At 44.5% G+C, this 17,567-nt stretch overlaps 1 protein-coding gene across 5 annotated transcripts in view; it reads left to right on the forward strand.

The window, feature by feature from the left end:
- The window catches only part of PROM1 (prominin 1), a 94,290-nt gene that overhangs the window by 24,932 nt on the left and 51,791 nt on the right, over positions 1 to 17,567 (forward strand). For 4 of the 5 annotated variants that reach the window (XM_079792644.1, XM_079792642.1, XM_079792643.1 and 1 more), the window contains 2 exons: positions 7,495 to 7,550; positions 14,793 to 14,998. In XM_079792644.1, coding sequence (XP_079648770.1) covers positions 7,495 to 7,550; positions 14,793 to 14,998 — 262 coding nt within the window. The remainder of the gene's footprint in view (positions 1 to 7,494; positions 7,551 to 14,792; positions 14,999 to 17,567) is intronic. The other variant, XM_079792645.1, reaches the window with a different exon arrangement.

A 17,567-nucleotide genomic window follows, 5' to 3' on the forward strand; every position in this document is an offset into this window, starting at 1 on the left:
TTTTCCCTGGACAGAGTTATTAATGAAAAGATGTGATTCTTTAACAAATGACAAGTGCTGGCACAGGATGTGGAGAAAAGGGAACCCTAGTACAATGCTGGTGGGAATGCAGACTGGTGCAGCCATTATGGAAAACAGTATGGAGTTTCCTCAAAAAATTAAAAGTGGAAATAAATACTTATTTCCATTTTATAAGTAGTATGTGTTAATGCCAAGTGCACAGAAACAAGTGAAAAAGGGTCCATTCTCCACCCAAAGGTAACCTATGTTTACATTTTGCTCTACTGTTTTTTAGATTTTTTTCCCCCCAGGCCAACAGTTATTTTTTGGTGTTTTTTTATTTAGTTAAAATCACATTATATTCTCAAATAGAATCTAAACATAAAGACATGGCCTATAAGAAAAACAGAAGATACTTACCCACTGGTCTGTGTATGCAGATTACCTAAGATTAACTGTGCTTGAGGGTTTAGTAATTTTTTAAAATTATGATAAATGAGACTTAAAAAAAATAAAAGGTTGCCCACTTAAAAATCAGACTGAATTAAGGACTTAGAGCTATAAGAAAATCAGATTTTGTCTGATGCTTAATGTACCACTGGAAAGGCTGGGGTTTTCAAAGTCAACAATTAGGGTCATTTTGGATTCTTTTTTCGTTTATAAGAGGTCTGATTTCTCAACTCCACCCCTTTTGGGGCTTAATAAAGAAGCCGAGATGCAGAACTTCTTAAAACAAAAAAGATGAAGCTTTTTTTAATTTTTAATCTTTTTAAAAATTTATTGATTGATTTTGAGAGAGAGAGAGAGAGAAAAAACACATTGATTTGTTGTTCCACTTATCTATACATTTCATAGTTGATTCTTGTATGTGCCCTGACCAGGACTGAACCCCAAAATTTGGTGTATTAGGATGACACTATAGCCAACTGAGCTACCTGGCCAGGGCCAAAAATGAAACTTCTTAAGAATACTACCACGTTTGTATCTCTAGATTTTTCCCCCCAGGGAAAATATTCTGGCCTTATGGTATCTTCTGGGATCTCATTTAATTGTCTTGTTTAGGACATGCAAGTTTTACTCACACTTACCACAGATTCATAGCACTGGGCTAGAGATTATGAGATTTATGTGGGAGAGAGAACATTTTCTGCCTTAAGGAATGGATAGTCTCCAGATGAGGAAAAAAAATGTGTTTACACAGAAGAAAGAGTCCAGGCAATGTGTAAGCCAGAGATCATTAAATGTCACATGTGAATGATAACTTGTAAGGGTTTAGCAAAGAGGGAAGTCAGCTGAGGACCTCAAATTTTAACTTAGAAGGATAAAGTGGGGGCTTTGGTTGGTGGTGGTAGAGTCACCAAAGGAGGAATGCACGAGGCCAAAAGTGGTAAGGGGATAACAAATTTGTTAGGTCATCTGGAGACAAGATGGGCTGAGTCCCAAAGTGGTGCCAGCACCCAGGGATGGGAGTCAGAGGTTTTAAAGGACTCTAGGTGGGGTTTCCCAGTGGGGAACTCTCTGGGAAGGTCCAGAGGGGAAAGATAATGGTCTTATCAAGTGGAATGTGGCCTTAGCAAGTGAAATATGGTCTAAGCGAAAGGGAATGTTGGTTGTGAAGTGGCCTAAAGGTCAGTTCCCAGGGGAGGGGTATTGATTCAATTATTTGATCAAACCTAACATTCCAGTATTTTTATTTTATGGAATAGGGACAGAGGTCATCGTTACTTCCTGCTGACGGGGGACGTCGAGATCATAGGGGAATGGACTTTGATTTTAGTTGGCCGGAACACTGTATAGGTTCCTCATGGTTGGAGCAAGGGGTTACAGGAGCATGATTTCCCCAAGAGACTGGTTGGTGAAGACTCAAAAGTGGTCCTGAAGCAAAGATGAAAAATGACACAAAATATATGGGCCAAAAACGAGGATGAGGAATGGGAACGTTAATAGTCCTATGAAGGGAAATAGCCAGGTATACCACTTTGATTGGTAGGTGGTGTTAAGGTCACCAAAGGAGGAATGCATGAGGCCAAACGCTTGCCTGGAATCTGTGTTGTCTTGGGGAGGAGAGAGTTTTCTGCCCTGATCACAATGGTGGCATGCCGGCCTCTGCTTTCCTTCCCCAGACTCAGAGGGGTTTTGCTTCCCCAGCAGCCGTGGGTCTTTCCCTGTGTCCTACAGGCAGGAGGGTTTCCAGCCTCTTCCCCACAGACAGCTTTTGCATGTACCCCCACCTTAGAAGCAATAGGGTTTTGCCTTGTCTAGGGGGCACATAGGATTCACTGCTTCTCTCCCAGTGGCTTTAGGGCTTTAGGGCTTTTGCTTCATCTGAGAATATCCAGAGGGAAAGTAGGAGGTATGATTCTGCAAAACAACGTTCCTCCCACCAGCAAGAATTACCCAGGCGGGGGCTTCATGCCTTCTCTCAGCTGCAGCCCATCACCCTCTTCATATCCTTACCATGCAGGGATTTTCTCCCGGCATCTGCCCTGCCCCAGTGGAGGCTTGCAAGCAAATGTAAACTTCGTTGTTTCTGGGCCTTCCAGAACCTTCCACATGGACATGTCAGCCCATAGTTGGCCTTTAAGAGCTTGTGAACATTTTTGGTGATTTCTTCTTTCCTGCTTGGCACTCTTTGGAATTAGTTGCTTCACAGCCTCAGCTCTTGGGTGGCCCAGGAAAAGCGACAGTGTCACTTGTTATCTGGATAGTTCTCCTTGCTGGTGGAAGGAACGTTGTTTTGCAGAATCTTAACCTCCTAATTCAGTGTTGGTTAGTGTAAGTCTCCGGATAGGATTTCCCCAGCAACACAACTTTCATGGTTTCCAGTTTGGGTTTTATTCATGTAACAGGGCTTTGTGCTGTGAACTCAGGCTGATTTTTCCCCCCTAGTTTTTCCTTGTTTTCTTTCTGAGCTTTTCGAGTTTTTCCCCTCTTCCCCCCCACCCCCCCCCACCTCTCCTCCCAAACAAAGAGTTGAATCCAACAAGTTTTTAATTTATTTAAATATTTTTATTGATTTCAGAGAGGAAGGGAGAGGGAGAGAGAGATAGAAACATCAATGATGAGAGGGAATCATTGATCAACTGCCTCCTGCACACCCCACATTGGGGATCGAGCCCGCAACCCAGGCATGTGCCCTGACAGGGAATTGAACTGTGATCTCTGGTTCATAGGTCAATGCTCAACCACTGAGCCATGCAGGCTGGGCAATTCCAGCAACTCTTTTTAGCTTTTAAAAACAACGCCTCTTTACTGAGTTTTAAAAACATTCAATGTGGAATTTATATAAACAACAACTTTTGCTTTGGGTAGTCATGCTTTATCTGTTTTTATGATCTTTATGTAAATTGTATAATTGCATCAACAAGTACAACCAAGAGAAAGCAGTTTGGAGACAAACAGGAGAGACTGGGAGAGAGCAGAACTCAGCTGGCCAAGTGGGAGGGATGGACACAGGGCCGCTGGTTCTGGGGCATTAACAAAACACTAGAGGGGTGTATTTTGTCTGAACCAAACACTTCTTGGGGAAAAACTGAGTTTCTTCCAGATATTGAATACTTCATTATTTCTTTTCTGATGATTACTTATTGGGTAGCATATAAATTTTTGCAGATTTCAGTCTCCTTTTTTCCCCAGTGTTCCTTTTTCTTTCTTTTTAAATGACAAATACTAAAAACTAAAATAGTCTAAAAATGGCTCCGGGTCACATATCCTACACAGGATATAAAATCTGATGAATACTTATAGGCAGTGGAATTTGTAACTTGAAAGTGTTAGAACTATGTCTTCTTTTTGTTCTTTTTTTTGGGGGCGGGGGGGTGGAGCATAGAGAAGTATGTCAATAAAAGTTCCTTATTTACAAAACTTTATTATTTTAAAAATTAAAAGTAAGCTCAAAGTATACCCAGAAAAAGAGGTTCCCCTTCCCTCTGTTCCTAGTCCCACTTTCTGTTCCCTTTTGGGGGTGGTGACAGTCAGTAGCTGACAGTCAGCAGCTGAGAATGGCATTCAGCCGATCCCCATTCTCACAGGAATGTGTGTGAGATCACGTGGACCTGGGACAGACCAAGAAATAATGTGATTCAAGCCACATGCCTTTCAGAGATCCTCCAGGCGAATTTTCCACAGAAACAATTACACTTTCCAGGAATGACTTAGGGGAGGAAACCAAACACCACGGGAACCCATGGATGTTTTGGCCGTGTTCCCTGCCCCCTCCCTGGATTCGTCACTGGTGGCAAGGCTGCCCTGCCTGTCCCAGGTCCTGGGCCCCTTCCCAGCCCTATGGATGTTCTTGGGCCCTGAGCCCTCATGGAGCACACAGTGTCAAGGATTCTAAGCCCCAGGAGACTCTAGAAGTCTCCCTTACCTGTGCGACTGAGGGAGCACCTGCTCCCATTGAAAGACTCTGAGGTGCTTTAAGGGCAGCCTTGCCAGCCTGCTATAAAGGTAAAATGAAATCCCAGCTCACGATTGGTGGATGGGTGTGGACATGTGTCTGGAGAAAGCTATGAGGACCAAACTGGTCCCAGATGTTTTCACAAGAATAGCTTCCCTAGCAGCGTTTTTTCCCCAGCATTTTTCTCTGAGAGAGAGTCAGCGCCGTGGTTAATTCTGGGACAAGCCCATGCACACCAATGCATCAGTCCTCTAGGGAGGAGGCTCGCCCAGCCAGGTGTTGACAGCTGTCACAGAGGAATAAAGCACGCCAAGGTGCCTGGTTGCATCTTAAGTAAAGGAATACTTGATGAGACACTTGGAGGCATGGGGATACTTTTGACAAGTTCTAACAAACTCGGCGTGGCTTCTAAAGGTCTGAAGCATCCATCTCTTTATTGCAAACCAAACCAAAGAGTTTAGTCATGTTGACAGAGAATTTGAACTGCAGGATGAAGGGCTCCGTGAAACTGAGAGTGCAGGACGGTGGCTGCGTGAGGAGCAGGTGAAAAGTGCATGTCCCTCGAGCACTAGATTCAGACAGGCTCGCCAGCCAGGCCTGCAGGAAAGAGGCTGCTCGGGGGTTCGGTGGACTCTAGGACCCAAGGTAGTCGCATCATATTGGGTCCCCAGAACCACTTCTTCACGCTCAGCCTCACCCACATTAGCCACAGGAGACTGTGAGCCAAGGAGCGGGCAGAGGGTCTTCACCCCAACGGTGAGGACAGAGAGCACTCTTCACGAAACGGGGCTGCTGGAAGACGGGCTTGCTGAGTGCATTCTCCGAGAAGAGCCACCGAACCTTACAAGTGACAAGTTAGAGTAGTTCTGCCATTTTCCGCTGGAAATCTGTTCAAAAGCCATTTAATTGCCTCTCTTTTAACTCAGAACACATAAGTCAGTTTTGGGGGGTGGTGAAGGGCCACCATTCAAGATTAGTTGTCCTCAGAGACTACGTGTGGTCCTGCTCTTGTACTAACTGGCCCCCAAATGTGGCCCCTTGCTCTTCGGGGGCTTCGGTGGTCAGGAGTGGACCTTGATGGTGGTGAGTCTGCCTGGTCATAGGTACTGACCAGGGGTGCTCAGGTGCGCTCTGCTCCAGCTCATTTACCGGGCATCCCTGTTCTGTGGGAACAATACCAGCCTTGGTGGAGCCCTGGTGAGATCTCTGTGTCTACCTGGCCAGGCTGTAGTTCTCAACGAGTTAATGAAACTCTAATCCAGGTGTTGCTGGGGAAGTATTTTGTAGTCTGGTTGACACCTCTAATTAGTTGACTTTAAGTGAAGGACATAGTTTTTTATACTGAGTGGGCATCATCCAATCAGCTGAAGGCCTTAAGAGAAGAAACTGAGATTTCTGGCAGAAGAGGAAATTCGGCCTCAAGACTGTAGCATCAACTCCTGCCTGAGTTTCCAGCCAGCTAGCCTGCCCTAAAGATTTCATCCCCCACAGCTCCTTAAAATAAAGCTTTCTATATGTATCTCTAGCTCTAGCTTACCTGTAGCTCTATACTTGTCTCCATCTCTGTCTCTTACTGGTTCTGTTTCTTTACAGAGCCCTGACTTACACAGTGATCCCAATGTTTGGAGATTAGGGTGGGGAGGAGTGTTTAGTTAGAGAAAAGCCTAGCCCTCCCCCCATTCCTATCACTGAAGAATCAAATAAGCCAAGTTCCATTGTACCTTGAGGGAGGCTCTATGATCACCCAGTGCTTTCTCTGAAATACTGATGCTGTGTGTAGGTGATGTGACTTTGTCAGCCAATGACACCATTTTCATCAACCTTAAGCTTGTGTATTGGAAATGGGGTGGTTGGCCCAAGTTGGCCTTTAAATAAGTGAGGAGCTTTCTTTTACCGTAGATGCCATTTTAATTCACCTCCATTCTAGCCAGAGAACTCATACTCAAAAAAGGACCCTGGCTTCTCTTCAAACGATGGGCTAACAGATGTGTATTGATTGTTATGCCTTAGGTTAAAATAAAGTGTCTAAGGCATGATTCCCTGCTTTTTCTTTTTCAACTAACCTCTTAGCTATCAGAACTGATCATACCTACTGGGCTGATTCAATCAGATTAAAACAGTTTTATGCAATGAGTTGGCTCCTTAAACATTTTTCTTGATAAAAGGTAAACTAAGTCAAATTATCCAAATAACCAGATATTTCCAAATTTGTTTGACTTAGTGAGATATATTTCCCATTGATTTTCAGAGAGAGTGAAAAGTAGGGGACAAGGGGGGGAGAGAGAGAGGAGAGACACATCAATTGATTGCCTCCTGCACTTGCCCCAGGGGGTGGGGTAAGAGGGGTAGGGATGGAACCTGCAACATAGGTACATGCCCTTGACCGGGAATCAAACCTGCGACTCTTCGGTGTACAGGCCGGCACTCTAACCACTGAGTCACACCAGCAGGGGACAGTTGTGCATATTATTACCAGATTGGTGAACTAGAAGAAGAAGTGGCTCTTAGCCTATGTGAGAATTTGAAAATGCCCAAAATGAACATGCATAGAAAAGTCCAGTTTTGTGTAGCTGAAATTTCCGGGGTCCCACGCAGTGTTTGGAGATGAGATGGGAAGTATGTCTCATGTGATTTGGAACTCTTGGGTTAGGTTCATGATAAGAATCCTTTCATTGGTAACATATTATTTATGTGAAATTATTAAAAAAGGAATTGCATTTGTGGTTCCAAATAATGAAGAATCTGTAACATTTTATCAGTGACTTTTCATAAAGTATTTGTGGTTTTTGCTGATAAATATTAAGGTGTATTGTGAGAAACTGAAAACTCTTAAAAATAGCAGCCTTCTATTCTGCCACTGGCAAAGTAGTAAGTCAAGTGTATTTGCCCTTCAGTCTTTGCTATGGTTTAAAGCCCCATCAGCTCAATTATTTACCTGCATTATGAAATAGGAATAAAATTCTAAGACTACGGTAATATAGAGAGATACAATAATTTGTGAATATATATAGACTTTTATTCTCTAAATATACATTTAATGCTTTTATTGAAAAATTAATCTTGGTACTGTTCTGTGTCTCCCCCCCCTCCACCAGATCTTATAAGAAAACTAGTACAAAAGAAGTTTGATCTGTCAATGGATTATGGGAAGGTAATTTTTATTGATGTATTTGTTATTAAAATAAGTGTGAACAAATTTTGACTGACTTAAAAAGTAAAACTTTAAGCAACTGGTTATGTAATCTGTGAATTTAGAAACCTTTTTTGATAAAGAACTTTTGTGGGATATTGGAGCACCTTATAAATCTCGTTTGAACTACAGCAAAAATGACAAAAAGAGCATTGAAAGAAACCTTCACCTTTCAAATTGTATGTTATTTAAAAACTACATTTTCCTTAAAGGCAGCACTATGCTACTTCCTTAGCTAAGGGAGGAGAAGTTCCTTGAGCAATGTGGCGGTTGGGGCACCAACCCCCATGTAGTCAAATTCGGGTATAACTTTTGACTCCCTAAATCCTTAATTGCCAATAGCTGCTGAACAAACTAAAAAAAAAAAAAAAAAAGAGCCTGGAGTTTTGCTAGAAATAAATGACAAAGATGTATTCATGGGTCTTAGAGTCTGCAGACTGAACACAGCTAGCAAAACCCAGAAGTGTTCCAAAGGAGAGAGCCAAGGTCAGAGTTGTTACAGTAGAGTCACGTTCCTCAGACGACTAACCCCGTGTCCTTGGCCTCTGAGTTGGTCTGCGGTCCTGATCTTCTCCATGACCTGGTGGTCTGGATGCTGGATGTCAGGCGGTCTGGATACGTGGACATTCTCACCTTAGCCCTACAAGGGGTAACTAGAGATTTGATGTACAGTCTAACCTCCTTTCTTAAATGTCTCCCATCTCGAACAGTTCAGTTCTCAACCAAGTTGTTCACAGGAAAAAAAGTCTTGGTTGTGGACTAAAACTTTAGTTTTCAACCTGACAACCCTTTCATGCTGATAGATGACAAAAAGCATCTTGCCTACAAGCAAAGAGAGAATGCTTTTGTTGCTAGCGATGAACACAATTTTAAAACATAAAGAGGCCGCCAAGAGTGCTAATGTTGCTAAGGGTGTGAAAGTGCTCACGGAACAGCAATCACAGGCGATTGAATAGATAGAAAAATAGTTGTTGATTTGGATAAAGGAAAAGCAGCTAACTGGTGATAGCATTTACCAGGCAGCAATATGTGAAAATTTCTTTAAGATTAGGAGGGTGGTTCCATAAATTTAAGAAAAGAAGTGTTTATTTATAAGTTAGACAATACATTAGACATGCACTGTATATAAGAAAGGTTGAAACAGAATCATTTGAGGGTCTGGAACAGATTAATTCAATTTACATTATTTCTAATGGGAAAAAAAAATGATTCCGTTTTTGAACAAATCGCTTCTCAAACAGACTTCTGGAACAAATTAAGTTTGAGAAACGAGGTTCTACTGTATATCTAGACATTGACACAGGAAATTTAAGGAAAATTTAGTTTTGAAATTTAGCTTGAAAGTTCAAACGTTTAAGTTCCCAGCCTACTTACAAAAATAGCATCGCTTCCTCATACCTCAACCTACTTGATTTCAGTCATTTCACGGCTCGACTATTTGTATCTTCACTCTATTCCCCATCGTCCACTGTTGGCCTTGCCGATAACATAAGCAATTGAGTAACACATGTTCTGTATGTTATATGTATTGTTACTGTGTTCTTACAATAAAGGAAGCTAGAAAAAGTGCTATTAAAAAGTTGTAAGGAAGAAAAAATCCTACCTAATAAAAGAGTAATATGCAAATTGACCATACCTCCGCTATACCCAGAAGCCACGCCCACAAGCCACGCCCACAAGCCAATCAGGAGCAAATATGCAAATAAACCCAACCAAGATGGCTGTGGCCGTAGAGGGCAGGAGGGAGGCTTGGGTTTCCCCAGCAATGGAGGAAGACAAGCTTTCTACCTGCCCTTGCTGGCCTAAGCCTCCACTCAAGGCTACAAAGTTTCAATTTTAGAAGGTAAACATATCCAAACAGAAATGGCAGCAGCCATGGAGCTGGAAAGAGCAGGAGACTTGGGTTTCCCCGGCGATAGAGGAAGCCAAGCTTCTGTAGCCCTGGTTGGCCTAGGCCTCCGCTTAAGGCTACAAAGTTTCAATTATAGAAGATACATAAGTCCCAAACAGAAATGGCTGCCACCTCGGAGTAAGCAAGAAGCTTGGCTCTGCTCCAGGCTACAAAGTTTCAATTGTAGAAGATAAATAAATCCCAGATCCCAGGGCCTCCACTTGGGTCGCCAGGGGGAGTGCCTGGCCTGCAAACCACCACAGGCCCCTAGCCCAGGCCACCCCATACCCCAAGGGAACCCCCACCCTGATCTGGGACACCCTTCAGGGCAAACCAGCTGGACCCACCCATGTACCAGGCCTCTATCCTATCTAATAAAAGAGTAATATGCAGATTGACCATCACTCCAACACACAATATGGCTGCCCCCATGTGGTCAAAGATCTTGCCCCCATGTGGACACAAGATGGCCAGCAGGGGAGGGCAGTTGGGAGGGACCAGGCCTGCAAGGGAGGGCAGTTGGGGATGATCAAGCCTGCAGGGGAGGGCAGTTAGGGGTGACCAGGCTGGCAGAGGAGGGAAGTTGGGGGTGACCAGGCCTGCAAGGAAAGGCAGTTGGGGGGGACCCAGGCCTGCAGTGGAGAGCAATTGGGGGGGACCAGGCCTGCAGGGGAGGGTAGTTAGGGGCAAACAGGCTGGCAGGCAGAAGCAGTTAGGGGCAATCAGGAAGGCAGGCAGGCGAGCAGTTGGGAGCCAGCAGTCCTGGATTGTGAGAGGGATCCCAGATTGGAGAGGGTGCAGGCTGGGCTGAGGGACACCCCCGCCTCCGTGCACGAATTTCGTGCACTGGGCCTCTAGTATATTATAATGCTTTGCGTATTTATTGAAAAAAATCTGGGTATGAGCAGACCTGTTCTGTTCAAACCCGTGTTGTTTTTAGGAGCAACTTAAGAGCTTGATGATGCGCTGCCTATAGGAACATGCTCTCCTTCCCAAATAAGGAAAGCGTCTTCTAGGGATCACAGAAGGCGGTGCAAGAATGGATAGAAAGTGGTGCAAGAAAGCCCTTGACCGGATCATCATCTGAGGCTCACTGGAGCTCGGGCATGAGAACGATGCTGATGTGCATTGGCTACTACTTCTTATTGTTACTGATTGAGCATTGCACTGGCAGGCTCTGGTCTAAGTGCTGCACATGAACTAACCCACTTACCATGCACTAAATAGTACATGCAAAGCACTTAGAACAGAATGATGCAGAAAACGGGTTGCTCCTCACTGCTTCTCAGGTTGCCTTTGCAGTAACCATACAGAATAGGAAAACACAGACACGCAGTGGGAGGGCTGAGCTGCAAACCATCAGACATGACAGACAGGCTGATGTGGGGTGGGGGGTGGGAGGGAGGGAGTTAAACATGAACAATCAGCTGCCTGGTGTAGCTCACAGGCTGTGCTGCCCTGTCTGCAGCCCAACGTGGGAGCCAAGAGCCAGTTTCCTACTCACAGCCACGACCAGGCCCATTTTAAAGGTTCCTGCTCTTTCCCGAATCGCCTGACACCCTCTTCAGGGGAGGAGCCTGAAGTCAGTGTTTAACATGCACTGTGGGGTGCCGGGGGTAGTGAGTTTGGGAGGAATCAAGCCTGGGGGGCCCCCCACCCAGGAAGCCGGGCTGGGGTCATTCAGCATGCCCCATGTGACCCTGGAGGCAAAGGTATCTGAACTGCCCACGCCAACATTTTGGATATCTCATTTAAAAGTTAATAATATCACATTCTTCTCTCCCATCTGTGGAAATCTGCCATCTAAAACAATAGTTCCTATACTTGGATTTCTTGGACCAGACAGTTTGAAAAAAGTAAACTGGGGAATGACCTAGAGCCACCTCATTTCATTTTGCCACATAAGGACATTTATTAAGTCAACCATAATAACTTTTGTTTCCCTTTATACACATTTTGCCTCCCCCCCCCCCCACCAAAAAAAAGGATAGTCTTATGAATTGAGCGAATTTTGCTTTATGGAAAACTCATTACATCTTTATTTTTCGACTTCCCTGAGGGTTGGTCCATCCTCCTCGCTGACCAGCCACTGTCTCTGGGCCACTGTTCAGAAATCGTTGGTCTTAGGCAGTGGCTCCTAGTCCCTCAACTCATCATTTATCTGATTCTGACTAGGCAACTATTGTAGGCCAGGTCCCGGGCTGGGCGCTGGGGAGAGGATGGCAGGTGTGACTGTCATTGTCCTCCATGGCCCGGAGCGTACAGCCAGTCACCCCAAGTGGGGTGAGTGCTGTGAAAGGCCAAGTACAGGACGCCAAGGCAGCATGGAGGAGGGATGGGCAGCAGTCCCAGTCTATCAAGACGAGGAGGAACATACCACTAAGGATGTTGAGTTTCATGGGGGGGGGGGGGGCAGGAGAGTGTAATGGGAACGATATCCTGGACAAGGAGGCAACATGAGGGAGCCCAGAGTGAGGAAGGGGAGAGAGCAGGTGCTTTCTGGAGACTGCAGTGGTCAGGACGAGTGGGCCGTGAAGCCAGGGGTAGTACTGTTGGGCCACATTAAGAAGTCTGAATTAAACACGGTGAGACCCACGGGATGCTATTAGGTGAGGCAATGACACCAATGGGTTTTCATTTTAGAGAGGACACTTTGGGAGGTGTTGCCTTTGGCTCCGGGGTTCTAGGCAGCTGCCGCTTCCCTATTTCATGAAGGCCACATGGGTAGCAGGTTAAGCATTTGCATCTTTCCTTCCCTGTCCCCTGTCCATACCTGATGAGCATACCGATTCAAAACCTTCCCAGAAATCCAAATGTGATTCAAATGTAAGTTCTAAATTTGGTTCTACCCAAAGCACTCTGCCTCTAACAAGCACTCAAGGTTTTTTTTTGGTTTTGTTTTTGTTTTTTATTGATTGTGGTATCACATATTTGTCCTTATCCCCCCATTCCCACCCCAAACCCCTCCCCACGTATGCCCCCACTCCCCTGTTGTCCGTGACCACTGGTTTAGCTTATATGCATGCATACAAGTCCTTTGGTTGATCTCTCCCCTTTCCCCCCACCCCTCCCCTACCTTCCCTTTGAGGTTTGACAGTCTGATCGATGCTTCCCTGTTTCCGGGTCTGTTTTTGTTCATCAGTTTATGTTGTTCATTATTTCCCCTAGATGAAGCACTCAAGGTTTCTGTGTCTGCCTTGTGTTGGTCTTTCTCTCACCTGACTTTCTCTGCTGCTGACCTCTCATGCAACTTTTTCTGTTTTCTTGCTGCACGCTGCCTCCGCCTCCCACAAACTCCTCTGCTGTGGCCTCCACAGCCAGAAAGCGTGGTGTTGACTCTGCAGGTAAAGTCCTCGTCTGCTCCTCCGCATTACTCTGTCTAAAGCCAGCGAGTTGGGTCAATGTAATGCTTTTTCCAGAACTTTCTGTCCTTCACTGTCATGTCTACCGTGATGGTCTTTAGATCGTTGGTTTCACTTTGGTCTCTGCCATCGTCTTTAATCGTCCTTTAGTTGTAGTAGTTCAGGGGAGAAAAGTGACCCATCTTGGCAAATTCGGATACAGATCTTCCCTTCAAGGCAGTCCACAAAGCGCCCCAGAGATTCTGGTTTTTCAGAATGTCATTGAGGCCCATGAAATGACATCTGTCCTTATGCTGTCCGACCTAACATAGGAAAGCTTGTGTATCAAAAATAAAATTTGTGTTTGGAGCTAAGGAGAGGGTATTTAAAACATCTCAATACACTTTCTCTACTGGGTTTGGGTTCAGTGTTCCTTAAGACTCAGAAAGGATTTTAAATTCCTTGAAAAATAGTAAATAATTTAGAATATTTGCTGAGAAATATAGCAAAATGTATAAATAAGAGTTTGGGGTGCCCAGGGCTGGTTTCTCAATTGGCCAATGATGTAAATCCTCAAGGGAGCCAATGAAGACTCTCCCTGTCCATGGGCCTTAGTTTAAGAAGGACCATGTACTTGATGAATGTGGCAAAATTCTGCCACTTTTTTTCCTTTTAGCATCCTAACCTTAATATCTAAATAGATAATATTCAAGTGCCATGTGCCTCTGACCTAATTAATACTCTTAAGCATTTGCCCCCAGAGTTAACCAATAGGAATTGAGTATTTGCTGTATGCTGGGCAGTTGGCTAGTTGTTTTCCCATTAAACCATTTCACTGTGTGTCCCTCACACTGTGCTTATGAAGTCGGTGCTACTGTAACATTTTCCAGTTGAGGGAACCAGAAACCCCTGCCGGGATTGAAGGCCCCTCTTCTGACTCCAAGCTCAGCTTTCCCTCTAAAAACATCACGTTGGCTCCTAGGACCAGCACTTACGTTTTGTTTCCCTTGGCTCAGCTCAGCTCTCGAATCTGTTGCTAAGTGGCTAGCTGGCCCCTTGGTTGCAAACTGCCAACCTGTAATTTTCTGCCACTCTTTAAAAATGTCTTGTTTTATGGAAAGGTAACTGCATGTGAGTTGGAATGAGATGAAGTTTCGTCATGCAGTTGCACAAATTTTTATTTCTCCTAGAATAAAGTCAGGAGCGATTATGAAAACATAGTTTGGTCACATGCTTGCATCTAGAAGTTGTGCCAGTTGCTAAGCATCCAGGCATCTAGTAACTGTCTGAGTCCCAGGCAGCCGTGCCCAGCCTCACCGGCTCTTCGTGAGAGCAGCCACTTAGTAGGTGTCCACCCCATGCCTGGTACTGTACTTGGCACGTTATTGCTACTCCTACATTAACCGCAATGGTCACAATGACCATACAAGGTATGTTATTCCCAGTGTGTGGGTGGGGAAACTGAACGGCCACATCTGACTCAGAAAGTCTGAGCCTGTTTTCTAAATTTCAGTGTATTCCCGATTCTTTTGTAACTGACCAAGAACTTGACATTAATTGATTCAATCCAAACTGCTTTGAAACCTTGATAACTTCCACTGGTCCTATTTTTTTCTGGTTAAAAAAAACACCCTATATGTCTTCATTATGCAAGCACTTCTGCCAACATTGGTTACACCACTTAAAAACAATATGTCTGGGGTTGAAATAAAACCATTCGCAACTTGACCCTGCATTTAGACATTTTCTCGGGAGTTGAAAGAGGATAGTAACGGCTGACCTCGTGTTCCCGTCACTCAAATCTCTGCTTCCTCTGTTTCAAGAGGACCTTCAAAGTGGGACTATGTGCTCAGTGTCAAACAGATTAGAGAAAATTAACCGTGTTCACGTGTTCACGGGGGGGGGGGGGGGGGGGGATGTTCCCCTTGTTCTGGGTTGCGGCCCATGCTGATTCTTTTGCTTGACTTGCAGGTCATCCAGTATGAGCTCGGGATTCTTCTCTGTGCCCTCCTGGGCCTGCTCTTTGTCATCCTCATGCCGCTGGCGGGGCTGTGCTTCGGTCTGTGCCGCTGCTGCAACAGGTGCGGCGGAGAAATGCACCAGCGACAGAGGGCCAACGAGCCCTTCCTGAGGAAGTACTACGCCCTCGCCCTCCTGGTCCTCTGTGTGCTTATGAGGCGAGTAGCATCTCGGGCAGCAGCGGCCTGGGTTTGGGGTGGATGAGGACTGTCTCGGGTTTTACCTGTTAAGCCCATAAGTTTAAAATGAAACAACAGCAAAACCCTCCAAAAACAGAAGAGAGAGAACAAAAATGTTGGTGCAGGATGGCTTAGAAAGATGTCACTGTGACCAGAAGTTAGCCTTCTGTCATCAGGCTGCCCTAACCTACGTGCTCAGCCAGCCCTTCCGAGTTTCTTCACTTTGGAGACATTGTGATGAACCTTAGTCTGCAGGAAGCATTTACCTCCTAGAAAGGCGGCTCCCCTCCCCCACTTTTTCTCTTAAAACAACGTTTTTATTGATTTCAGAGAGGAAGAGAGGAGAGAGAGAGAGAGAGAGAGAGAGAGAAACATCAATGATGAGAGAGAATCATGGATTGGCTGCCTCCTGCACACTTCCTACTGGAAATTGAGCCCACAACCCAGGCATGTGCCCTGACTGGGAATCGAACTGTGACCTCCTGGTTCTTAGGTCCATGCTCAACCACTGAGCCCTCTCCCTTCTCTTAAACAGCTATTGGGGACAGGCAGCCTGCAGGAAGCAGAGCAAGTATTTGCTAGTTGATTGGGATGTCCAAGGAGATCTTAAAGGATGGGCACAGTCCCTGAATTTTGCAATTGGAGAATGGAATGAACTTTCTAACAATATATTTAGTTTCTTAAGTTTGCAATTAAGCTGCTACCCTCTCTTGAAGTCTGGAGCACATGTCGCAATTGAGGATGTTTCTTCTGTGGCTTGTACTGCTGAAAGTTTTCAAACTGACTAGCAGATCTGAAGTATCCTGCTTTTATTTTAGGATGGTGACGTTTTGTTAAGAGTTTAAATCAGATTCCTCAGCTGAGGAATGTGCTCTGTGTCATTCACATTTCCTCATTCATTCAACCAGCCTGCCAGCCACAGAAATCAAGTACAGTCAAACATCGGTTCTCGAATGTCTCCCATCTCGAACAATTCGGTTCTCGGCCAAGTTGTTCACAGAAAAAAAGTCTTGGTTGTCAACCAAAAGTTCAGCTTTCTTTTTTTTTTTTTTAATATTTTTTTTTATTGATTTCAGAGAGAAAGGGGGAGGGAGAGAGAGAGAGAAACATCAATGATGAGAGAGAATCATTGATTGGCTGCCTCCTGCATGCCCCCCACTTGGGATCAAACCCACAACCTGGGCATGTGCCCTTGACCGGGATCGGAATCGAACCTGGGACCCTTCAGCTGCAGGCTGACGCTCTATCCACTGAGCCAAATCAGCTAGGGCCAAAACTCCAGCTTTCAACCTGACAACCCTTTCAAGTTTGTTTGAAAACAAACAAAGGAGAGAATGTTTTTTTGTTTGTTTGTTTTTGCTAATCCATGATTGGCATAATTTTAAAATATAAAGAGGCCATCAAGAGTGCTAATGTGCTAAGGGTGTGAAGGTGCTCACAAAACAACAATCCCAGGCAATTGAATAGGTAGAAAAACTGTTGCTGATTGGATAAAAGAACAGCAGTTAGCAGGTGATAGTGTGATAGTATTTCAGAGACAGTGATGTATGAAAAATTCAGTTACGGCTAGTAGGGGGTGGTTCAATAAATTTCAGAAAAGAAATGTATATTTGTAGCTTAAACAGTACATTAGTCATGTATTGTATATAAGAAAGGTTAAAACAGGGAATCATTTGGGGATCTGGAACGAATTAATTCAATTTACATTATTCCTAATGGGGGGAAGAAATGATTCGGAGTTCAAACAAATCGCTTCTTGAACAGCCTTCTGGGATGAATTAAGTTTGAGAAATGAGATTCCAAGGAGCCCCAATTACGTGAGGCTAAGTGACATTTTTAAAACTTTTATTTCACAGAACACATTGAATTTATAGATGAATTATAAATAGAAAAGTAGTATTTGAGATAGTTTTGTTTAATGAAGTACAGACTAGAAGTTTAAACTTCTTTGCCTTGAATGTTTAAATCTAAAAAAGCTATTTTGATGTCTTCCTTTTAAAACCCCTTTTAGTTTGCAAGTCTCTTCAACACCATGAGTTGAATAATAGCTATGTGTTATTTATAAGTAATCAAAGTTATCCCAGAATTGTGGAGACCAGGGGAACATAGAGATTTCTGCATTACGATTAGGTAGGAAGGAGAGGAAAATGCCTCCCAACAGCAGAAGATGAGATAAGAGGGGAAGGCATGTAAACAAAAGCAGGAGGCAGAAAAGGACTGAGAAGCCGCTGTTAGCCACAGGCCTACATGGCCTCAGCAGAGACGGGCACTGCTGATAATTAATCTTTTTTTTTAAAATATATTTTCTTGATTTTAGAGAGGAAGGGAGAGGGAGAGAGAGATAGAAACATCAAGGATGAGAGAGAATCATTGATTGGCTGCCTCCTGCCTGCCCCCCACTGGGGATCAAGCCCACAACCCAGGCATGTGCCCTTGGCCAGAATCGAACCTGGGACCCTTCAGTCCACAGGCTGACGCTCTATCCACCGAGCCAAACCAGCTAGGGCATGATAATTAATCTTTATATGTGATTTTTTTTTTTTTAATT

Source organism: Cnephaeus nilssonii (genome assembly GCF_951640355.1).
Source record: "Cnephaeus nilssonii genome assembly, chromosome: 1".
Classification (NCBI taxonomy): Eukaryota; Metazoa; Chordata; class Mammalia; order Chiroptera; family Vespertilionidae; genus Cnephaeus; species Cnephaeus nilssonii.